Source organism: Brachyhypopomus gauderio, chromosome 10 (assembly GCF_052324685.1).
Source record: "Brachyhypopomus gauderio isolate BG-103 chromosome 10, BGAUD_0.2, whole genome shotgun sequence".
Taxonomy (NCBI): Eukaryota; Metazoa; Chordata; class Actinopteri; order Gymnotiformes; family Hypopomidae; genus Brachyhypopomus; species Brachyhypopomus gauderio.
The window spans coordinates 6,036,167-6,061,426 of NC_135220.1; the positions used below are offsets into that span (position 1 = coordinate 6,036,167).

At 46.1% G+C, this 25,260-nt stretch overlaps 1 protein-coding gene across 1 annotated transcript; it reads left to right on the forward strand.

Moving 5' to 3' along the window:
- Positions 1-343: 343 nt before the first annotated feature.
- Positions 344-24,407, forward strand: b4galt5 (UDP-Gal:betaGlcNAc beta 1,4- galactosyltransferase, polypeptide 5). The gene is made up of 9 exons (XM_077018998.1): positions 344-892; positions 13,368-13,487; positions 13,783-13,896; positions 14,106-14,233; positions 16,288-16,404; positions 17,057-17,244; positions 17,380-17,502; positions 19,274-19,375; positions 19,467-24,407. The coding sequence occupies exons 1-9, from the start codon at positions 784-786 to the stop codon at positions 19,612-19,614; spliced, it is 1,149 nt and encodes a 382-aa protein (XP_076875113.1). The 5' UTR covers positions 344-783; the 3' UTR covers positions 19,615-24,407.
- The last annotated feature ends 853 nt before the right edge of the window (positions 24,408-25,260 follow it).

Sequence of the window (25,260 nt, forward strand, 5' to 3'; positions counted from 1 at the left end):
GACCAATGTCAAGTGTTATCTTGAGAAAAAACAAAACAGTAGGTCAGTAAAAAAATTTTTATTACACATAATATTTTAGGAGCCATTCATATTTCCCAAAGGGTTTAACCTTTTTTACAACTGTATGTTCATAATTCTATGAAATGTTTATATTATAAAGATCAACACTTTAATTAACGTTATATTTCCTTGTAGACACACATTTATGCAATCGTCCTACTAGTTACTGTTTTGTTAGTTTATTATCTAACGCCACAATCTCTGCGTATTTCAAGTGTTGTGCAATCAATTGTCTTTATGAAATACGGTAATTTGTACACACTCCCTCCGACGAGCCCAGTGACGACTGTAGTGGCGCACTGTGGCCGAGCCGCAGCTCCATTCAGCAGAAGAGGGTGTGTTCGTCCTGCCTACGGAGGCGAGCGAGATGGACCATTACAACTGTTGATTCGTACAGGACCGCGTGAATATCATTTATATTAGGTTGTTGATAATAAAAAAAAAACAGGACCGCGTGAATATCATTTATATTGGGTTAATGAAAAACAACAACTAAAGGACGACTCCTATCATCGCAGTTCCTGTGTGTTCGTCTCGCTGTCGCCGGTAGGAGCTCCGTCCGCCTCCCCGCAGCGGAGCTGACCGAGAGACTCGCAGGAGAGGAGCCCTCGTCGAGGTTCCGCTCGTCTCGTCTGCCGAGAGGTGAAACCTGTAATACAAGTGGCTCGTGTTTCCGTTAATATCGCGGGGTTGAAGGTTTTATTCCCGCGTCCGTCCGGCCGTATGATGCCGCCGCACATGAGGTTCAGGAGAAGGTCGTTCCTCGGGCTCGTCTTCCTCTTCTCCCTCTGCACCTCGGCGCTCTACTTCATCTATTCGGCTCCCGGGATCGGTAAGTCCACCTCCGCCGGAAAACGCTGCTTCACAAACCGATCTGGCGTTTAACGGGATCGTCAGCCCACTGGCTTGTAACGGACGCTCGATTCGTAACCGACTAACGCGTGTGCGCGTGCAGCCTGGCGCGTGTTGTTTATGACGCTCGCGCTCCTGGATCCTGACGCTCGCGCCAAGGCGGACAGGTAGACCGGCAGCGGTCCGTGTTTACGGTCACCGGTACTTACCGACCCAATTGAGACTGTCCCGGGCGTTTAAACATCACTACTACAATATTCAGCAGCATCTCCACCTTGGCTTAAATTAAATACTGTACTGCTGGACTAAATGTATTTAGAAATGAACGTAGCCTTTACAAACTGTATGAAAATCAATATCTATATTTTGCTGTTCCTTGCTTGTTCTGATTTTTAATTGTTGATTTTGCACTTTACCTTATGTAATAGACATCACAAGTTTACAACGTTTCCTTACGACCCTTAATCCTTAACCCTTTACTTTCTCATGATTTAGGAGTAGTCGGGCCATTTTATCGAATATATTGAATTATTCGTTAGGAAAAGAGTGCGGTAAAATCAGATTTTTGTTCCTTACTTTATATGAAACGGATATATAGTGTCATTTGTTAACTCGTGAGGTTTTCAGGGGTGGATTGTACCACCACCAATCACCCCAACACTGTCTTCATTTAAGACACGAACGGGACAAAAGTTGTCAGTCATTAGCACCTTCGATGCATATACATACATTTATTGCCGTAGCTGTCATGTTTTATGGGGGCATTTTTTATTATCTTCTGTTAATGATTTAATGGATGGTTAACTGATGATTTGTGCCAAGGACACACAGGTACACAGTTTTTCCTGTGTAAAACCCAGCCGCTGTTCCCTCAGTAACATATTTGTCCAATTGCTTTATTCTGTGGAAATGCATGACCAGCAGTGTAGCTGCATAGCAACGGACTCAGTGGTGTTCAGGTTCACATTTACACCATATTGTTCAGGTTCACATTTACACCATATTGTTCAGGTTCACATTTACACCATATTGTTCAGGTTCACATTTACACCATGTTCTGCATTTAGCCCATGTCATGACTGCACACTTAACGGTGAACCTTCATCATCACTGCACACTTTACGTTGAATCTCCTTCAACTCTACACGCTTTACATTGCATGTCATCACTGCACACTTAATTCTGGATCTTGGTGAGCCTGACATCCTCTCCTCCAGGCCCACCTGGGCTTTGGTGATGGCACTCGGGGTATCTGTGTGTCTTTACTTCTTCAGCGAGCTCCAGTAGAGTGTAATTTGTTAGACTATGTGGGGTGAACATGTGTGGTGTCTGGGAATCGTGTCTGGGTGTGATATCCATGTGTCCCTGCTGCCTGGTCACCCCAGCATGAAGTAGATATCAAGAGTCCTCCTACACACTGTTGTAACAGGAAGTATGTCTGGCTTTGCTTTCAGATCTCCCAGTTTTAACTGTTCAACAAGAATAACTGGCTATGACTGAATAGCTGGATGTGATTATGAAGATGCACAACATGTATCTCCGCTGTCATTGTTCGTCCACCCCGTTTCTCTGTGATCAGTATAGAACATTTATCTTTAAGGCCGTACTAGTGAACGGCCACTATTATAAACGTCTCCTTATAGATGTTTTTATTACCTGCTACTTATTTTACCTGTTTTTATTGGTCTGTTTTTGACTGTCATTTTCTCGGTGTGATTTAGGCCTGAAATCTGTTTGATCTTCAGCGTAATGGTGTTGGATGAATGTGGTATTAAGGAACACGTACTTTTATAATCTAGGGTTTACTGCTGTTAATGGGAAATCTGCTGAACCTCAGAAAACTCAACCCGAATGGCCTCAGTTTTCCTGCCCCCTGCCCCCCCCTCTTGCTGGTTTTCGTTACGCTTTGACGCACCAGAAAGGCATTGTTAGAGACATGGAGCAGTCTGGCATATAAATTATAGATGGGCTGTAAGTAGCACAGGACCAGGATGGTGGTTGGGTCTATACTGGCCTTGAAAGTGTGTGTTCTACACTCCAGGTGAAGGGGTGGAGCTTTTCCTCTTCAGAGGAGGGGCAAGAAGTGAATTTAGAGAAAGTGGTGAGGTGTCCTTCCTGATGTTCTTATGAGAAGAGCTGAGAAGAGCTGTTCATTCATTCATCTCCTTACACATACACCCTCACCCTTCTGCATAATAATATGCATATACACACATGCATATTGCACGCAAAAACACACAAGTGTTTCTCTCTCACTCTTTCTCTCTCTCTCTCTCTCCATCTCCTGAGCACTGGAGACAGGGAGACAGATGGAAAGAGAGATGGAGGTAGAGACAGGGAGACAGATGGAAAGAGAGATGGAGGTAGAGACAGGGAGACAGATGGGAAGAGAGATGAAGGGAGAGAGATGGGGAGGGAGAGGAAGAGAGAGATGGATGAAGAATGAAGATGGGTGGAGACCCAAGTAGGGATGTGTTATGGTGTCTCCTGGTGTCTGTAAATGTTTGTGCTGAGACATCTGGATTCTCTCTTCAGTGTTTCCTCCTTCGTTCTCAGTCATGAGTTAATGCGACTCTGTTCACCGCAGCTCTGCCTATCATGTCCTGTACCTCACCCTGGACTTGTCCCGTACCTCATACCTCACCCCTGGCCTGTCCTGCACCTCACCCCTGGCCTGTCCTGCACCTCACCCCTGGCCTGTCCTGCACCTCACCCCTGGCCTGTCCTGCACCTCACCCCTGGCCTGTCCTGTACCTCACCCCTGGACTTGTCCCATACCTCATACCTCACCCCTGGTCTGTCCCGTACCTCATACCTCACCCCTGGCCTGTCCTGTACCTCAACCCTGGACTTGTCCCGTACCTCATACCTCACCCCTGGTCTGTCCCGTACCTCATACCTCACCCCTGGTCTGTCCCGTACCTCATACCTCACCCCAGGTCTGTCCCGTACCTCATACTTCACCCCTGGTCTGTCCCGTACCTCACCCCTGGTCTGTCTCGTACCTCATACCTCACCCCTGGTCTGTCCCGTACCTCATACCTCGCCCCTGGTCTGTCCCGTACCTCGCCCCTGGTCTGTCCCGTACCTCACCCCGGACTACATCATGAGATATAGCAGGAAGAACATCCGTGACATCTGGTGCCTAATTAATAATTAATTAGCAATAAATGACCTTTGGTTTTGGGCAGTCGGCAGGGCTGTTGGTTTTAGGCCAAAGGTTAAACGGTTTAGAGGACAATTACTTCTACACTTGTGCTAATCTGTACTAACAACACTGCCATCTCCAGACACTGCATCATTTGATTGAAACAAGATAGTATAGTCATGGACTACAAGGTTTTTGGGTGCATTGTGTCATGAGAATGTTATTTTGTTGTGCTGACTACCTAGATAATCCCTGGGACATTTGTCATTTCCTTGAAGTTACTGAATCCAGTTTTACTGAAGGAAGGACCTGAAGAAAAGGCAGCAGCCCCCCTGCACGTTGTCTCTTTAGGAAGGACGAAGCTTCAGGAAGGCAATTCCTTCGAAGTTATTTTCTTTTTGTGTAAGGCATTCATAAACGTGTGTGTGTGTGTGTGTGTGTGTGTGTGTGTGTGTGTGTGTGTGTATATGTGTGTGTGGTAATGAAGGGCTAATGAAAGGTGATCATCATTCACAGTTGGTGATAGTTCCTCAGTGTCATTTTGGTGTGTGTGTACTGAGTGTGTAAGTGTGTAAGTGTGTGTGTGTGTGTGTGTGTGTGTACTGATCAGTATCTCACTAGTACACTAGAGTTTTTACTGAACAGCTCAGGTCCTGCAAGTGTGTGCCCTGCTGAGTCCTGAGGAGACCGTGCGCCTGCTCTACAGGACCTTACACACCTTCTCAAACATCTCCCTCCAGCCCATGTCTGGTCATTTGCATGGAGATTTGCTAATAAGAAAGAAATTTTGTCGTCTCTTTGCATGATTATTTGTTTACAATGATGAAGAGATGGATAAGTGAATAAAGAGAGAGAGGGGAAAACCAAGCCAAATCACTCCATCTGCTGCAGTGTATGTCTGGTATGCTGATGTGACCCATCTGTAAAAGCTCACTGAGTGCTAGCCTGCACCAGTCAACCAGACCACCAGCCTGCACCAGTCAACCAGACCACCAGCCTGCACCAGTCAGCCAGACCACCAGCCTGCACCAGTCAGCCAGACCACCAGACTGAACCAGTCAACCAGACCACCAGCTTGCACCAGTCAACCAGACCACCAGACTGAACCAGTCAACCAGACCACCAGACTGCACCAGTCAACCAGACCACCAGCCTGAACCAGTCAACCAGACCACCAGTCAACCAGACCACCAGCCTGCTCCAGTCAACCAGACCACCAGCCTGCACCAGTCAACCAGACCACCAGCCTGCACCAGTCAACCAGACCACCAGCCTGCACCAGTCAACCAGACCACCAGCCTGCACCAGTCAACCAGACCACCAGACTGAACCAGTCAACCAGACCACCAGACTGAACCAGTCAACCAGACCACCAGCCTGCACCAGTTCAGCCCATATCAATCAAAGTGTGATTGATCTTGAATTTCATGGGGACAGAGGAAAGTGAGAAAATGCCCATCCCAAAGTGCAGAAGGCTTTTAAAAAGGAGTGTGTTGGTGGTTCAGAGCTGACTGGAACAGATCGATAACAGTAGCAGCTTTGCAGCAGCAGTCTGTGTGCTACAGACACGTTTCAGAGTGTGTAGTCTAGCTCAGGGTTATGGGCAGTCATGTGATGCAGAGTGAGGAATTAATGTTGCAGTTCAGTTCAGAATCAAATGAGCTGTAGCTACTTCAGTAGAAATTAGACTCTTAAAAGTTTTTCCCCTTTGCCATGTGATGTCAGTTTCTTAATCTGTTTCATGAGACAGTGGAAGATGTTTTCTACAGACAAGCAGCTCTTCACATAGCTCATGAGAGGGAGAAGAGTATTCCATGGGCTGTGGAGGGAGAGTGTGTGTGGGAGGGTGGTGTGGAATGTGTGTTAGGATGTGTGTGAGGATGTGTGTAAGGATGAGTGTGAGGATTGTATGATCCACAGTGAGAGGAGAGGGATTTCCTCCCAACACAAACTTCCCTACTGCAGTTAGTTAAAGCTAACCTAGGATGTAGGCATGCTGGCCTCACACTGCTTATCAGTCCCTCACTCACCCCGCCCCTTATCTCCCTCAGCTCCTCCCTCACCCCGTAAACCTCCCCTCATCTCTCTTAGCCCCTCCCTCACACCTTATCCCTCCCTCCCCTCATCTCTGCTAGCTCCTCCCTCACCCCGTAAACCTCCCCTCATCTCTCTTAGCCCCTCCCTCACACCTTATCCCTCCCTCCCCTCATCTCTCTTGGCCCCTCCCTCACACCTTATCCCTCCCTCCCCTCATCTCTCTTAGCCCCTCCCTTACACCTTATCCCTCCCTCCCCTCATCTCTCTTGGCCCCTCCCTCACACCTTATCCCTCCCTCCCCTCATCTCTCTTAGCCCCTCCCTTACACCTTCTCCCTCCCTCCCCTCATCTCTCTTAGCCCCTCCCTCACACCTTATCCCTCCCTCCCCTCATCTCTCTTAGCCCCTCCCTCACACCTTATCCCTCCCTCCCCTCATCTCTCTTAGCCCCTCCCTCACACCTTATCCCTCCCTCCCCTCATCTCTCTTAGCCCCTCCCTCACACCTTATCCCTCCCTCCCCTCATCTCTGCTAGCTCCTCCCTCACCCCGTAAACCCTCCCTCATCTCTCTTAGCCCCTCCCTCACACCTTCTCCCTCCCTCCCCTCATCTCTGCTAGCTCCTCCCTCACCTCAATCACTTTGTGTGACCAGCAGCTGCACTGGCGAGCTGGGTCTCTACCTCAGCTGCCACGTTCCTCTGTGCTTCGTGTGCCCCTGCCTATGGAGAGGGGAGAAGATGGATGGAGGGGGGAGAAGATGGAGGGAGGGGGGGAGAAGATGGAGGGAGAGGGGGATGTTCTTTACCCTCTTTATCTCTTCGCTGTGTTAGCTGACATCTGGGCCTTCTGGGAAGTTGTCTGGTGTGGGCCGAGTTTCATTTAGTTCACTTCTGTGTTTTTGTAACAGGTCATAGGCTAAGACAGTCTTACGTCTTAAGCTTAAGTCTGAACATTGCTCACATGGTATAACTAAAAAGTGGGTCATTCAAGTCAAGGCATTTTGAGAAATACCAGTCATAAGAGTGGGCTCATAACAGTTTCAGACCTTACCTGTAAAACTGGTACATTAGTTCATCTAATTCAGTCCAAAGTCTTACATGTGCTCAGGATTATCACTGTTTCACAATCCAAACATTTTCAACCTTTTCATTTTTATAAAGAACAAAAAATTGTCATTTGTGAAATTATAAGCATTGGCAGGTTATTACAAACTAAAATCAAACAGTTTTCAAGTTAAAACTTTATTGTAGGTGATGTTACATTTGCACATAGGGCCACTTGTTGGAAAGGAGCTTCTGAACTCTCTGGTTTTGGATGGTATCTGCTTCTGTTGTTTTGCATGAGGACAGAACACCCTCCCAGAACTGTTGCTTAGATGTGAACCGCCTCCCGCCATCATAGACACTCATTTTGATGATGCTCCAGACGTTCTCAACGGGGTGGAGGTCAGGGGAGCATGAGGGCCACACCATAAGTTTGTTCCCTTTTATAGCCATAGCAGCCAGAGATGCAAATGTGTTCTTTGCAGCATGAGACGGTGCATCATCATGCATGAAAATTATCTTGCTGTGGAATGCACAGTTCTTCTTCTTGACCCATGGCAGGAAGTGCTGTTTGAGAAACTCAAACTCCTTAATAATATATGATTATCTTATGTGACTTGAGAGAGTTATTTGTTGAGGACTCTGATCAATCCTCAGACAGCCATCGCATGACTTCAGCATGACCACACAGTACTGATCAGAGGAGATACTGTCACAAGAGTTTTAGTCATACAGCTGTGTGTGTGTGTGTGTGTGTGTGTGTGTGTGTGTGTGTGGTCCAAATATTTAATTATAATACTTGGAGAGAGGTGCAGAGAAAGACGGTTAGGGAACGTTGGGGAGAATTAAGTGTTTAGATTTGTACTTAAAGCTGTGATGGGCCTCTCCTGACATAGTTTCACATGACAGTGTTTTCACCTGTTTAGAGTGTGCATCTGTGTATAATTAGTTTGCCAAGTTTACAGTAACTACCCAACAGGTACCTACATGACCAACAGTTCCAAAACAGAATATTTTACACACATTTCCCAGAATACTTTCTTTTCCCATTGACCCCAAACCAAAGCAACCCTGAGCCACATGTTTTGTGAACAAGCTCATGTCGTTGTGGAAACCCCTCTGCTTTAATGGGCAGAGTGGAAACCCCTCTGCTTTAATGGGCAGAGCGGAAACCCCTCTGCTTTAACGGGCAGTGTGGAAACCCCTCTGCTTTAACGGGCAGAGCGGAAACCCCTCTGCTTTAACGGGCAGAGCGGAAACCCCTCTGCTTTAACGGGCAGAGCGGAAACCCCTCTGCTTTAACGGGCAGAGCGGAAACCCCTCTGCTTTAACGGGCAGTGCGGAAACCCCTCTGCTTTAACGGGCAGTGCGGAAACCCCTCTGCTTTAACGGGCAGTGCGGAAACCCCTCTGCTTAAACGGGCAGAGCGGAAACCCCTCTGCTTTAACGGGCAGAGCGGAAACCCCTCTGCTTTAACGGGCAGAGTGGAAACCCCTCTGCTTTAACGGGCAGAGTGGAAACCCCTCTGCTTTAACGGGCAGAGTGGAAACCCCTCTGCTTTAACGGGCAGAGTGGAAACCCCTCTGCTTTAACGGGCAGAGTGGAAACCCCTCTGCTTTAACGGGCAGTGTGGAAACCCCTCTGCTTTAATGGGCAGAGCGGAAACCCCTCTGCTTTAATGGGCAGAGCGGAAACCCCTCTGCTTTAATGGGCAGAGCGGAAACCCCTCTGCTTTAAAGGGCAGAGCGGAAACCCCTCTGCTTTAACGGGCAGAGCGGAAACCCCTCTGCTTTAACGGGCAGAGCGGAAACCCCTCTGCTTTAACGGGCAGAGCGGAAACCCCTCTGCTTTAACGGGCAGAGCGGAAACCCCTCTGCTTTAAGGGGCAGAGTGGAAACCCCTCTGCTTTAACGGGCAGTGCGGAAACCCCTCTGCTTTAACGGGCAGTGCGGAAACCCCTCTGCTTTAACGGGCAGTGCGGAAACCCCTCTGCTTTAACGGGCAGTGCGGAAACCCCTCTGCTTTAACGGGCAGTGCGGAAACCCCTCTGCTTTAACGGGCAGAGTGGAAACCCCTCTGCTTTAACGGGCAGAGTGGAAACCCCTCTGCTTTAACGGGCAGAGTGGAAACCCCTCTGCTTTAACGGGCAGAGTGGAAACCCCTCTGCTTTAACGGGCAGAGTGGAAACCCCTCTGCTTTAATGGGCAGTGTGGAAACCCCTCTGCTTTAATGGGCAGAGCGGAAACCCCTCTGCTTTAATGGGCAGAGCGGAAACCCCTCTGCTTTAATGGGCAGAGCGGAAACCCCTCTGCTTTAAAGGGCAGAGCGGAAACCCCTCTGCTTTAATGGGCAGAGCGGAAACCCCTCTGCTTTAATGGGCAGAGCGGAAACCCCTCTGCTTTAATGGGCAGTGTGGAAACCCCTCTGCTTTAATGGGTAGAGCGGAAACCCCTCTGCTTTAATGGGCAGTGTGGAAACCCCTCTGCTTTAACGGGCAGCGCGGAAACCCCTCTGCTTTAACGGGCAGAGCGGAAACCCCTCTGCTTTAACGGGCAGCGTAGAAACCCCTCTGCTTTAACGGGCAGTGTGGAAACCCCTCTGCTTTAACGGGCAGCGCGGAAACCCCTCTGCTTTAACGGGCAGAGCGGAAACCCCTCTGCTTTAATGGGCAGAGCGGAAACCCCTCTGCTTTAATGGGCAGAGCGGAAACCCCTCTGCTTTAATGGGCAGAGCGGAAACCCCTCTGCTTTAATGGGCAGAGCGGAAACCCCTCTGCTTTAATGGGCAGAGCGGAAACCCCTCTGCTTTAACGGCCCTTCTCGCCCGTCCACTGCAGGATTCTCTGACCATACAGAATATGCTGGCACCAAACAACACATTTTAGTTCGGCGTACTCGTCCTTTCGGGAGTCTTTGGAGGGGAAACTGAATCGATGATCATTTTTGAAGTTGTGCTGTTGTGAGTAAAGAGAAGAGTTGAGCTGTCAACATCACCACCTAGTGGTGAGTTGGATCACACAGTGTATGGAGATAAATCTGTCACCAGAACCTGAACCTGAAACCATGATTTCTTGAAAAAAACCATCTGAAATTTAGTCAGGTATCCATAAGTTCAAGTTGAAATTCAAGTTAAGGTTGAAAAATTTTAGTCAAAATTCAGGTCAGGAAAACGTTTGAGGTGCTTAGGAATTGCAAACATATAAAGCTAATCGAACTCACTTCTGGCCAATCACAGAACTTCTCTGAGGTCACTGGGAGAAGTGTCTTTCTTCCAGGTTTACTGTAAGGGTTCGGTCCCTGTTTGCAGTTGCAAAAACTCTGGGAGTGGGAGGAGCCATGGAAATTGTCTTTCAGTCACCCTGAAAAGGTTCTGCTGACCTCGACTGGGGATGTAATTTGTTGGTGGAAGGAATACATCGAGGATCTTCTCAATCCCACATCATGCCCTCCATAGAGGAAGCAGAACCAGGTGACGTGGGCGAGTGTCCTTCCTTCACTTGGGCCGTGGTGACCAGGGCAGTTATGAAACTCTTGGTGGCAAAGACCCTGGGGTTGGATGGGGTCCATCCAAGGTTCCTTAATTCTGTGAATGTGGATATGTGTGTGATTTCTGTTAAGTCAATAATGTGATTTCTCTCCTGTGAGTTTCATGATTGTGTGTGTGTGTGTGTGTGTGTGTGTGTGTGTGTGTGTGTGTGTGTGTGTGTGTGTGTGTGTGTGTGTGTGAGTGTGTGATATAGCTTGCTTGCTGAGCAGTTCTGAACTCACTGCACAGTTTACAGATTCAGCAGGGTAGAAATCCCTGGAACTGAGAGGGGGCTAGGGCAGAGTGCCGTGGTTAAGGTCACTGCATGGGGTCACGTCAGGGCAAGAGTTAAGGTAGAGGTCACTGCATGGGGTCAAGTCAGCGCTAGGGTTAAGGTGAAGCTCACTGAGCTCTTTGTCTGTGGAGACTGCATAGTTAGCAATGGGTGTGATGAAAAAAGCTAGGAGAGGTGTCTGAATACAATCACTGGCCACTTTATTAGGTACACATTGCTAGTACTGGGTTGGACCCCATTTTGCCTTCAGAACTGCCTTAATCCTTTGTGGCATAGATTCAACAAGGTACTGGAAACATTCCTCAGAGAGTCTGGTCCACATTGACATGATTAGGGTTGTGCCGATGGACGATATATTTCTTTAGGTCTCCATCACCTAAAACATTAGCAGGGATTGTACGGAAAATTATCAAATCAGGTATATAACTTAGAGTCAGGGATGATAATTAAAATACCCTACTGCTACAAATATGCCTAATTGGCATATTATTATATTATTTATAATAATTCTATTATTATTATTATTAGGATATTATTATTTATATCTAGGTTATAGCTTGTCTTCGTTTTTTCTACATGTCTGTATTAATTTTAAACATTTCATGTTATTCACGCTATAATAAGCCTGCTCATTGTCAACCAAAGTATGATTTTCAACTTCAGTGAAAGCATAAATTTTGCAGTACAAAGGCTACAAAATAAAATTGACATGAAGGTGATTGTAAACACATTTATTAAAAGTTGCAACAACAAAACGAAGCCACAGAGCTTATGAATGGCTATGGCATTTACCTTTTTTGAAAAAGCTTTAAAATAAATCATCATGGATTTCACTATATCACAGCAGAGCAACATACAAAGGAAAGAATAATGAATGACAATATAATAAGAGCAAGAAAAATATAAAACAAACAAACAGAAAGCATGACTTGCCAAAACGCGCTAAACTGTAATAACTTAAAATGTTAAGAGGGCCGACATTGTGTAGCCAATTCCAACACGTTTACTTCTTTGGCTTTAATAAGCTGCGGATTGGGGTGACCACATTAGCGGCGGTGCTGAAAACTCTTTCTGAGGGCATGCTAGTAGCGAATATGCAGAGATATTTTCGTGCGATTTTTGCCATTAGCGGAAACCTGCTCTGGGCCATTCAAAGGCAGTTGAAGGCCCTTATTAAATTTGGTCATGACAATCCCCCCAAACGATATCATCGTCCATCACGACATTTCACTGTAAACATCGTCATCTGACAATTAAGGAGACATCGCCCAACCCTAGACATGGTAGCATTACACAGTTGCTGCAGATTTGTGATGCAAATCTCCCGTTCCTCCACATCCCAAAGGTGCTCTATTGGATTGAGATCTGGTGAATGTGGAGGCCATTTGAGTACAGTGATCTTCTTGTTGTGTTCAAGAAACCAGTCTGAGATGATTCATGCTTTATGACATGGCGCGTTATCCTGCTAGAAGTAGCCATCAGAAGATGGGTACACTGTGGTCATAAAGGGACATGGTCAGCAACAGTACTCAGGTAGGCTGTGGCGTTGACATGATGCTCAATTGGTACCAATGGGCCCAAAGTGTCCCAGGAAAATATCCCCCACACCATTTGCACCACCACCAGCTTGAACCATTGATACAAGGCAGGATGGATTCATGCTTTCATGTTGTTGACGCCAAATTCTGACCCTACTATACAAATGTCACAGCAGAAATCTAGACTCATCAAACCAGGGAATGTTTATCCAATCTTCTATTATTCAATTTTGGTGAGCCTGTACGAATTGTTGATTCAGTTTCCTGTTCTTAGCTGACCGGAGTGTGGTCTTCTGCTGCTGTAGCCCATCCGCCTCAAGGTTCGACATGTTGTGCATTCAGATATGGCTTTCTGCTTGCCCGACTGTAACGACTGGTTATTTGAGTTACTGTTGCCGTTCTATCAGCTCGAACCAGTCTGACCAATCTCCTCTGACCTCTGGCATCAACAAGGCATTTGCAACCACAGAACTGTTTCACTGGATATTTTCTCTTTTTCGGACTATTCTCTGTAAACCGTAGAGATTGGTGTGCGTGAAAATCCCAGTAGATCAGCAGTTTCTGAAATACTCAGACCAGCCCATCCGGCACCTACAAACATGCCATGTTCACTTTAATTACCTTTCTTCCCCATTCTGATGCTCGGTTTGAACTGCAGCAGATCGTCTTGGCCATGTCTACATGCCTAAATGCATTGAGTTGCTACCATGTGATTGGCTGATTCAACATTTGCATTAATAAGCAGTTGGACAAGTGTACCTAATAAAGTGACCGGTGAGTGTATAGTAAATATATAAATATATATATTTCTCTCTTTGCCCCTCCCCATCTCTCCCCCCCCCCCACTCTGCCACTCATCCTCTCCCCAGTGAATGAGTACCTGTTTATGGTCCAGGCTCGGGGGGTGAGGATCCGGGAGAATGTGCGCAGTATTGGGGCTCAGGTCCTGGAGCAGGTGGTGAGAAGTGCCTACAGCAGCAATGGAACCGGTACAATCTACACCCACCACCTCTCCACCCACCACTTCTCCACCTTTACACCTACCCCCTCACTTCCCACCACCTTCCACTCCTCCACCCACCCATCTCCACTCTCCACCCTCCACCTCTGATGTGACAGGTTATTTGTCGAAGGCTGATGAATTTATGTATGAGTCTACATACTCTTATTTATATATGAATCTATATACTCCACATTGCTCACTGTATGTCTCACCTCACTCCCTCTCTTTTTCTCTCTCATTTTCCCTCTCTCCTCCCCTCTTTCCTGTACTTTCACAATTAGACTATCCCTATGAATTCAACTTGAGTGAGACAGACGCTCCTTCTACACCGTACCTGCCTGCAGGATTTACGTACCTCCCCAGTGATGTCTGCCCTGAGAAACTGCCCACAATGAGTATGTACTGACACTTAATACCCAGCACCTGGCACCCAAAAGTTAACTCACTCATTGAATCTTGTGATTATCAGTGATTTCCTATTTTTGAATGCTTTCTCCTGTCTTTCCTCCTGCATCGGTCACCTCCCTGCCTCTCTGACCCCTCCCCTCCCCACCTCTCTGACCCCCCCCCCCCCCCCCCCCCCACCCTCTGCCCCTCCCCCCAGACGGCCGGTTGCTGGTGGATATGAGTGAGCGACCCCTGGAGGAGGTTGAGGGAATCTTGGTGCAGGCTGATCCCAGCCTTCGGATTGGTGGTCACTGGAAGCCTCACGACTGCATCGCCCGCTGGAAAGTGAGTCAGGGTCTCTGCAGGATGTCTCTAGGTGCTTTAAGACTAAAATAAAACTGCAAGTTGATGCCGAAATGATCCCGTTATCATCTACACGTCACACAACTCTCTCCTTTTGATTGCCTATGTGAACATGTAAGTAGAGATAAAGCAGAGATCACCATCCTCCAGATCCTCTTTATAAACATTTCTGAAAATTTCAACCGATCCATGGAAACAGGAAAGAATAATTTTATGTTTCCTTTTCCTGTTCTTTGTAATATTTGTCAGGTAGTTGCAGCTCCGTGTGTGTGATTTATTAAAATATAACGTATAATAATATAATATATATGAATCATATATGAAACTCTGTGAGTCACTGTCTCAACCGGTAATTGGGATCATGGGACCCAAGGTGTGACTCATTTGTAAGTTGTAGCCCCATCCTGCCATCAAGACTCATTAGGATTAACAAGGTTACGGTGTGAATGTGGGTGAACCCTCCTGGGATTGGATCTCCACCCCTCCATTCACACCTCCCCTTCCTTCAACGATGGGCACTCTGTGTGGACATAGATGACATTCTGTACTCCCCTTTGAAACCATTTGTCTTTTCTGTCCAAAATATGAACATTTGCATCCCTTCTCCTTTAAACACAGTCCTATGCTCATAAGCTGGCTCTCCTGTGTGGTCATGTGTCGGTGTGCAGATTTGGTTATAAATCTGAGCACTCCTCACTGCACTGCACCACATGCACAACATTGTTTAGTTTGTGTTTGGGTGTTTTGCTCGTGGGAAGTGTTGGTGTTGCTAGGTCAGGAGTGCACCAAGTGTTAAGGTTTGGAGAGAATTCCTCTGTGTTTCATACACACACCTGCCAAATGCAATGACAATCTTCAATCTGTTGTTCTTTTCCTCCCTCAAAAATATATTTTTTCCACATCTTTACGTTAAAGAATGGCTACAGTTGGTGACATTGTTAAGCCCATAGCAAATCTTTGCTTTTGTCTGTAGAAACCCTCTGTAGAAATAGGTGTTTTTGAATATTTGTGTATTTGAAATTGGTTGTGGTAGGGCAAAGGTCTAGCAGAGTGCATATCTTATCCTGGGTGAAGTTTGTTCTCATGTAAGGAGTTGTCTAATAGTGTAGTTGTCTGCACTGCCTCAGTGGTGGGTATAGAGGTGAAAAGTGAGATGACATCAAAGGACACCCTAGTTTCCTCCAGAACCAGGTTATGTTTTTGGACCTTGTTGTTGATGTCAGTAGAATTTTTAATGTGTGTGAAATGTTTCCCACCAGTGGAGAGGTGGAGAGGTGTTTTGCAGTATTGAAGTTGTCTGAGTTTATAATGCTGACTAAGTGTGTAAGTCAGTCTCCTTTGTTGGGGAGTCCATATGTGCAGGGTGTAGTCTTTATAGCCTCTAAGGTGAAGGTGGTAGTGAGTCCAGTCATCTATAGGTTAGTAAGTCCAGAGATCGATTTTTCTTTTCTTTTTGGTGAGGTTGGAAGGAACCAAGAGAGAAACCCCACCAGGGCTTAAATACCCGGAACCCCTCATCAGCTCATCAGTCACAAGTCCAGTTGTATTCAACCCAAGCACTACCATTCAACACAAACCCTCAACATTTCTATTTAATCCAAACAAAATAACACCCTAACCCTGGATGACTGAGAACTTAAACAGATATGGAGAGCTTTGGTGTTTGACGGTAATGCTATAACCATAGTCTCTTTAATACTGTAATCACAACCTGTTCATGTGGGTACTGTCTGAACAGGCAGTCTCAACCTGTTCGTGTGGGAACTGTTTGAACAGGCAGTCTCAACCTGTTAATGTGGGTACTGTCTGAACAGGCAGTCTCAACCTGTTCGTGTGGGAACTGTTTGAACAGGCAGTCTCAACCTGTTAATGTGGGTACTGTCTGAACAGGCAGTCTCAACCTGTTCGTGTGGGAACTGTTTGAACAGCCAGTCAGAAATCCTGATTTTCCTTTCATCAGAAAAACTGCTAAAATTGAAGGTTTGAAAAGAATGTGTTTTCTGCCTGTATATCCACCATCCACTTTTCTGGATTAGGTTGCCATCTTGGTGCCTTTCCGAAATCGTCACGAACATCTGCCAATCCTGTTCCAGCACCTGATCCCAGCTCTCCAGAGACAGCGACTCCAGTTTGGCTTCTACATCGTTGAGCAGGTAAAGGTGGAGCTGAACGGATCGAATGGGAGGTGTGTGGTGTGTGGTGTGTGGTGTGTGTGTGTGTGTGTGTGTGTGCGCGCGTGTGTGTAGGAAGGTGTTTGGGTGGTGGCGAGGGGAGGTGTGTGTGTTGTGAGGAGGTAGATGTGTTGTGGAGGGGATGGGTGTGTGTGGTGTGGTGGGGAAGGGTGTGTGTGGTGGGGATGTGTAGGCGGGCCCAGTGGGGTATAGTCATCCCTTTGTTGCAAAACCACTTGAATTCTTTACTGTTCTTAAATGTATTAAGATGTACACACACATACACACATACACATACATACACTCTCTCTCCGTCTCTCTCACACACATATACACCCTCACTCACATATGTACATATACACATCTGAATTTTTATTGCTCATTGAGAGTCATGAAATAATAATTTTATTGTTATCAGAAATGCTGATTATGGTAGTAAAGTTTTTATCTCTGTGTAGAGAGTGTCTGAAGTTCACAGGAGTTTTGTGGAGGATCTTGTGTGAATACTCAGCAGCCAGTAATATCCATTATGGTTAGACTCCACGCCTTTAGGGTTACTTAAGAGTCATGAGATAATCATACAGCAAGTGTGTGCATGTGTGTGCCTATGTGTGTGCGTGTGTTTTCTCCACAGGCAGGCGATGAGCCGTTCAACCGTGCCATGCTTTTCAATGTAGGCTTCAAAGAGGCAATGAAGGATCTCCAGTGGGATTGTGTGATATTCCATGACGTCGACCACATTCTGGAGAATGACCGAAACTACTATGGCTGTAGGGACATGCCACGGCATTTCGCTGTCAAGCTTAACAAGTACTCATACATGTGAGCGCTTCAATCATGCACTCTGCCTCTGGGGCTTCAGCCTTCTCCCAGGGGAAGTATCGCAGTTTGGCCAGGCCTAGACAAGCCCATATGCTGTTCTCAACTATGTTGTTTCTTTTTGTTTTATGTACATAGGCTGCCATACGAGGAGTTTTTCGGTGGGGTCAGTGGCCTTACGGCTGAGCAATTCCAGAGGATAAATGGCTTTCCCAATGCATTCTGGGGCTGGGGTGGGGAGGATGATGACCTTTGGAACAGGTGAGCACTTTTAAACCCTCCTAAGGCAAACAAAGCCACTCTGAAATAGACCAGCCCTAAATCCTCTTCAAGCATATATCTCAAAACCAAGCCCACTCACTGTAGCTTAAAGGGACTGGCTGAAGTGTTTAAGAGTCCATAAAGAATCTAAAGTGTTGAAGCATTCATAAACGAGTCTTTAAAGAATCCAAAGGGTGTTGAAGCCAAATTCGGTCCATTTCTTTTGCACTGGGCATCTAATTTGAGAGGATTTTCATTTTAGGTTTACTTATTTGAGATGCATACTATTATTTTAGATATGTACTAAGAGCTTCAGCTGTTTACCCTCTGTGGGTCATGAACAACCACCACCCATTATGATCCATCACCACACATCACCACCCAGCACACATCACCACCCATCACACATCACCACCCATCACCACCCATCACACATCACCACCCATCACACATCAACACCCATCACACAACACCACCCATCACACAACACCACCCATCACACAACACCACCCATCACACAACACCACACATCACCACCCATCACACAACACCACCCATCACACAACACCACACATCACCACCCATCACACATCACCACCCATCACACATCACCACCCATCACCACCCATCACACATCACCACCCATCACACATTACCACCCATCACCACCCATCACACATCACCACCCATCACCACCCATCACACATCACCACCCATCACACATCACCACCCATCACCACCCATCACACATCACCACCCATAACACATCACCACCCATCACACATCACCACCAATCACACATCATCACACATCACCACCCATCACACATCACCACCCATCACCACCCATCACACATCACCACCCATCACACATCACCACCCATCACACATCACCACCCATCACACATCACCACCCATTACCACCCATCACACATCACCACCCATCACACATCACCACCCATCACCACCCATCACACATCACCACCAATTACCACCCATCACACATCACCACCCATCACACATCACCACCCATTACCACCCATCACACATCACCACCCATCACCACCCATCACACATCACCACCCATTACCACCCATCACACATCACCACCCATTACCACCCATCACACATCACCACCCATCACACATCACCACCCATTACCACCCATCACACATCACCACCCATCACACATCACCACCCATTACCACCCATCACACATCACCACCCATCACACATCACCACCCATCACCTCCCATCATCATGAAACCAATTGCTAGAGCCTGTTCCTCATTGAGCGCCACCTGCTGAACCTGAATCCAGCTGACCCTGTTGAAAAGATCATTTCACTCAGGCTCTAGTATTTAACATGCAATTTTCAGCAGGGAAAATTTGAAGAATTTAGTCAATGTTCAGCAAGCTCCTTACATCACCATTAAGAATTTAGTTCAACTTTAACCCTAACTCTAACCCAAACTCTTATGACTTTGTGATGCAAGATAGAATAAACTAGCAGTAGTAATCTCTAAAAATGTATTATTATAAAACATTTTCTGAGTAGCTGTATGACAATGTTGGCAGTGTTTTTGCTCCTTTTCCAGTCTGGTATGAGACCGCATTAACTGGACACAAGATAACACATGTAGACACTTCCAGCTGGAAGTGTGAAGTGTAGTGCTTTGCCACTGAGGTGTGAGCTCCTCTAGAGGTCAGGGTGAGGATGGTTTTGTATGAGATGGTTCACTGATGTTGGCTGGTCCATTCCTGTGTGTCAGGGTCCAGTATGCTGGCTACACGGTCAGTCGTCCTGAGGGCGAGGTTGGTCGCTACACGTCCATTCCCCATCACCATCGGGGAGAGGTGCAGTTCCTGGGCAGGTGAGCTACATTATCACCCCCCAACCCCACTTATACTCTCCATTATTCCCCCCACATCTGACTGTGTAAATGTGTTTACCGACATTCTCAGGTACACATTGCTCCGCCATTCTAAGGAAAGACAGAGACTGGATGGACTGAACAACTTGCACTACTCCCCTCTAGTATCCCGGCGGCCTCTCTACACCAATATAACTGTCGCTCTGAGTCGAGATCTGGCTCCTATTGCAGACTACTGATGCTCCTCACTCATTCTGTACACACAGCAGACCAGTCTGATCTGCCCACCTCAGGACTCTTCACCCAGCTGAGCCAGGGCACTGTTCAGGACTCTTCACCCAGCTGAGCCAGGGCACTGTTCAGGACTCTTCACCCAGCTGAGCCAGGGCACTGTTCAGGACTCTTCACCCAGCTGAGACAAGGCACTGTTCAGGACTCTTCACCCAGCTGAGACAAGGCACTGTTCAGGACTCTTCACCCAGCTGAGACAAGGCACTGTTCAGGACTCTTCACCTTTGCTGTCTCTTCTTTTCTTTTATGTTTTGGACCATTTGCCCACAGGATGAAGTAGCCAGAGATCTGTATCACACTACCAAAATCCCACCAAACACCACCAAGCCTAAAACAGAGAAGCTTTTTTAATTCCTGTTGTGCATATCAAGATTCTGTTTGCCTCCATGGCCCTATAGCCAATCGCTTTCACTTCTCCACGGCCCTGAAGCCGATCGCCTTCACTTCTCCACGACCCTGCAGCCCTGCAGCCGATCACCTTCACTTCTCCACAGACCTGCAGCCCTGAAGCTGATCACCTTCACTTCTCCACAGCCCTGCAGCCCATGCGCTCGTCAACACTTCTGCTCCCTCTGTAGACTGGGAGGAATCTGTCCACCCTGTCACTGATCAATTAGATACCACAACAGGAATGAGTGCTGTTTTCGAACAGGTCCTCTGACCTTTCAGACCTCGCCGCCCAGAGAGTGGGGTCCTGTGTTTACAGTGGCAATGCAGGAGGTGGCCAGTATGGTGGGTAGGAGAGCAGCTACCCTCTGCACTAACCCTAACTCTAACCCCCAACCCTCATCACCCCCCCCCGAATAAAGCACAGCAGTATCTGTGCAAGATCAACAGAAACCCTTAACCCTAACCTCTAACCCTTAACCCTAACCACCCCCACCTCACCCCCTCTCAGAAATAAGCACAGCCGGATCTGTGCAAGATCAGCAGAAAAGTGTCCTGAGAACCATGTACAATGTATGTGGCAAACCAGGGGCCCAGCGTGCATATGTATGTGTGTGCATGTGATATGGTTAGGGTTAGTGTGTTTCCTGTATGACAATAGTATACAGACTCACAGCCAAACAAGTGTATAGGGATTGTTGAACTTGTTTTGCTAGCAGGTGGGTGTGTGTGTGTGTGTGTGTGTGTGTGTGTGTGTGTGTGTGTGTGTGTGTGGGTGTGTGTGTGTGTGGCATTGTAGGTGGGTGTTTGACACTGTAAGTGTGTGTGTGGGTGTGGGTCTTTTATCTGCAAGGACACGTCATAAAACATTTACAGGACATTCGAAAATGTCAAGCATTTGAAAGAGTTAACATTTCATTTATCAATATAATTTGAGGGGGTAGGGTTATAGGTTGAACTTTAAAATCGGATTCAAGATTGGAACAATTAATAGTTAGGGTTAGTAATATTTTAGTAATACATTCCACTCTAGTTACCTGCTGTGTGGGTCTGTGCAGTAATGTTTACACAGTAAGTGGTGGTTGATGCTGTGGTTGACACTTTGTTTAGTTTACAGGGTTAGTGTTAATGGGTTGGGGTTGGGGTTAGAGGGTTAGGGTTAGAGGGTTAGGCTTAGTGTTAAAGGGTTAGAGGTTTAGAGGGTTAGAGGGTTAGGGTTAGTGTTAGAGGGTTAGGGTTAGTGTTAGATGGTTAGGGTTAGAGGGTTAGGGTTGGTGTTAAAGGGTTAGGGTTAGAGGTTTAGAGGGTTAGTGTTAGAGGGTTAGGGTTAGAGGGTTAGTGTTAAAGGGTTAGGGTTAGTGTTAGATGGTTAGGGTTAGAGGGTTAGGGTTAGTGTTAAAGGAACACAGTGCTAGAACACGTGAGTGGGTTTCTAAGTGGGAGAACGTGCAGTCACATGGTGTTCAAATACTTATTTTCCTCACTGTACATACATTGTAAACATGTATTTCTTACTACAACATGTTGCACAGTGGCAGCCGTAGTTACAGATGATAAAACTGTTCTGTAAACATACTACCATATCAGTTATTATTATTGTTTAGAGGTGGTGCTGTTTTTTAAAAGAGAAACACACAATTGTACATCTGTGTCAACCGATTAGGACATACTGACCATCGTCCAAATTCTGCATGTCTGCATGTAAGTGTGTGTCTGTGCACATAGATTACTGTGTGTGTGTGTGTGTGTGTGTGTGTGTGTGTGTGTGTGTGTGTGTGTGTGTGTGTGTGTGTGTGTGTGTGTGTGTGTATGTGTGTGTGTGTCTCACTACCTGTATGCCAGTGTAACATGTGAGGGCCATATCTGCATATCTGTCGCCATTGGTAACACTCCATTAGAGTCTCTGTGTTTCATTTTTTGGCCTTGGATAAATAGCCCAATGACCATGCTAGGCTGCAGGCTTGTCCCCTAACTCTCTTACTCACACACACACACACACAAAAACTCATGCATATGCATGCAAACTCACACACTGGTGCACACTCACTACACCAAGGCTTCATTATGTCATATATGTACCTGCCATTTACGGTCAGGTGTATCGGTGTATGTAGTGATGGTGTAAGTTAGTGTGTGTGGGTGTGTGTTTCGTAAGGGCATCTCAGAGGCTGGTCCTCTTGTATTTATTTTTATTTTTGGATATTCTGCCTCCACCCTCACCCCTCGGGTTGGTTTTATTATTATTTTTATTTTGATTTATTTCTTTAGATTATGATTACGTGAATAATTGTGAATCAGCTTCTGTAAAATAGAAATGTGATGTTAAATAGAAGAAGCAAATGCACTGAAACCCATGCAGGACTGTGGCTGTTCTTGAACACACCACAGTACGTCTGCTGTTCTTGAACACACCACAGTACGTCTGCTGTTCTTGAACACACCACAGTACGTCTGCTGTTCTTGAACACACCACAGTACGTCTGCTGTTCTTGAACACACCACAGTACGTCTGCTGTTCTTGAACACACCACAGTACGTCTGCTGTTCTTGAACACACCACAGTACGTCTGCTGTTCTTGAACACACCACAGTACGTCTGCTGCTGAATGGTGAGCCATTTTTTATGAGGATGCCTGCATATAAAGAGAAAGAAGGAGAGGTGGAAGATTAGAGACATGGGGAGAAAGAGGGAGGGAAGGAGGGACGGAGGGAGAGAGAAAGGGAGGGAGAGAAAGAGTCAGCAGGAGGGAGAAAGCCATTCCGTCTAATGATCTTTGGCACAAACCTGACAGGAATCAGAGGTGTGCTGGTTAGAATGAGAGGTCATGATTAGGGGGTTGAGTTCGGGTCGGCGTTAGGGTTAGCAGTGGACACCATGCCAGGTGAAGATCTTTAGTTTTCTTTCCTGGCATCTGACCAAAATGGTTTGATTCTGCCAAACTTGGGGGTCCTTAGTGATTAATATATGTTGCTTTTAGCTTTATTATGTTGCTTTTGCAAGTTGGTGCTTATCCTGAATCAGTTTCTATAACTGATGTTCAGGAAATATCTGTGATATATGATTGACAAGGCAACATTGGTCTCAGTAAGAATGTAAGGAATAGTCTCTGATTTAGGGTCAGAAGTGTAGAGACCCCCATGACATTCTTCATTCAACCATGACAGAATGTTCTGTTCTGATCCATTCACGATGACAGGGTGAGGAGACCCTCCTCCCCCTTGAATGAATGGAAGCCTTAAACAAAAAAAAAAAAGTTCATTATTATTTATTCAATATAAAGGTTTTTAATTTTTTTACAGTCAGATCTATTTAAAATTCAACTGCATATGTTTGAAAGTCCACTCGTATGAATGGTTGGACAAATTTTATAAGTTGAAGAGATTCTACAAATCATTGCAGAAGCCACAACATACTGAACAAAAACTGAGCTGTTTACGGAGGGCAATTTGGTGCCATTTACATTCCTCAGAACGCCACAGATCCCGTCTGCAACCTCAATCAGTATATAACACATTTGCAGGGTTAGACAAGAAAGCGTAGTGTGATGAACACATCAGTGAGTCTCCCTGTAGTGTAATGAACGCATCAGTGAGTCTCCCTGTAGTGTAATGAACACTCTAGTGAGTCTCTCTGTAGTGTAATGAACACATCAGCGAGTCTCTCTGTAGTGTAATGAACACATCAGTGAGTGTAGTGTAATGAACACATCAGTGAGTCTGTAGTGTAATGAACACATCAGTGAGTCTCCCTGTAGTGTAATGAACACTCTAGTGAGTCTCTCTGTAGTGTAATGAACACTCTAGTGAGTCTCTCTGTAGTGTAATGAACACATCAGTGAGTCTCTCTGTAGTGTAATGAACACATCAGTGAGTCTGTAGTGTAATGAACACATCAGTGAGTCTCTGTAGTGTAATGAACACATCGGTCAGTGTCTATCATGTAATGTGGACAGCAGGAAGGGGATGGGGTGTTTTAATCCGAGCTACTCTGCCTGTAAAAAAAAAACAAACTCATGATTTTAATTTTAATCATTTTAATGTTTCATTATGTTGCTATCAAACCAGCACCTCAATAATCATCTCTGAACTCCACATTCTTTTACATGTGTTTTTATGAATACAAAAAATGTGTTTGACATGATGATGATGATGATGATGATAATAATAAATGATCTTTTTTTGACTATGAGGAGATTGTGTCTCCGTGATCTAAAGCCATCTGCCACGTGTATCATTTGTCTTGGCCTTGTGTTTGTCATTTGAGTATAGATGATGATTTTTATGATGTGAGATGTTTTTTTATTGATTTATTGTTGAATTGACAGAAATATGAAAATAAAACATGAAGCCGTAACGCTGTCTCTCAGTGTGACCATCATGTGAGGGCACTGAATTATTTCAACAATTTGAAACTGTTTCACTATGTGTAATAAAGAGGAACAGGGTAACTCCAGGTGTGATGTATGGGGTACATATGGGGATTTTTCGTATCAAATAACAGGTGTTTGTGGAAGCTGATTACCTTGAACAGCACTTTAGATTAAAGGATGATCTCTGACGACTCCTCACTGGTACTCCACATGTTCTCTCATTGCATTACCCTCCCCCTAACCCTACTCTACCCTAACCCTACTCTACCCTAACCCTACTCTACCCTAACCCTACTGCTGCTCCCTCCACATTGTCTTTATGGTCACCCAGGGAAACCACACCAAACAATGCTCACTGGTGGCCTGGAGCACCATCAGAGTCCAGTTACACATCAGATATGAGTTCCTGCTTGCTTTTATGTGGGCAGGACCCCTTCAACTCAAACCCTGACAGCAGGTGTGAGGGGAGCCTTGACTCTTGTCACAGATATAAGGCTGAACAGAAAGAGTGCTGCCTGAACAAAATGATCTTTACAGAACTTTAAATTAAACCCTAAACTCTAACCCTACCTGTGGCTTCACACTGATCACTGGCACTAACCCTAACCTACTTCTACTAACCCTGACCCTAATCTACTTCTACACTTAACTTACTTCCTGGTGGTGCTCTGAACTCTTGAGGTGACCTGCAGGGCGGAGTGAAAACTGCCCTACCTGCCCCCACCCGACACCCTTAACACAGCTGTGGGGGTGCAATGCTGATAATCTCCACATGAGCGCCAGTGGAGAAAGTCCTGCACCAGAGAACTCTGGGTATTTATTTTAGGGACTGTTCAA

What these genes read in the sequence shown, in the direction of transcription:
- b4galt5 (XM_077018998.1), top strand. Translation starts at nt 784, where the DNA reads ATGATGCCGCCGCACATGAGGTTCAGGAGAAGGTCGTTCCTCGGGCTC. An exon ending in CTATTCGGCTCCCGGGATCG is followed by an intron (nt 893 to 13,367) that starts GTAAGTCCACCT and finishes TCCTCTCCCCAG; the next exon opens with TGAATGAGTACCTGTTTATG. An exon ending in GAGGTGCAGTTCCTGGGCAG is followed by an intron (nt 19,376 to 19,466) that starts GTGAGCTACATT and finishes CGACATTCTCAG; the next exon opens with GTACACATTGCTCCGCCATT.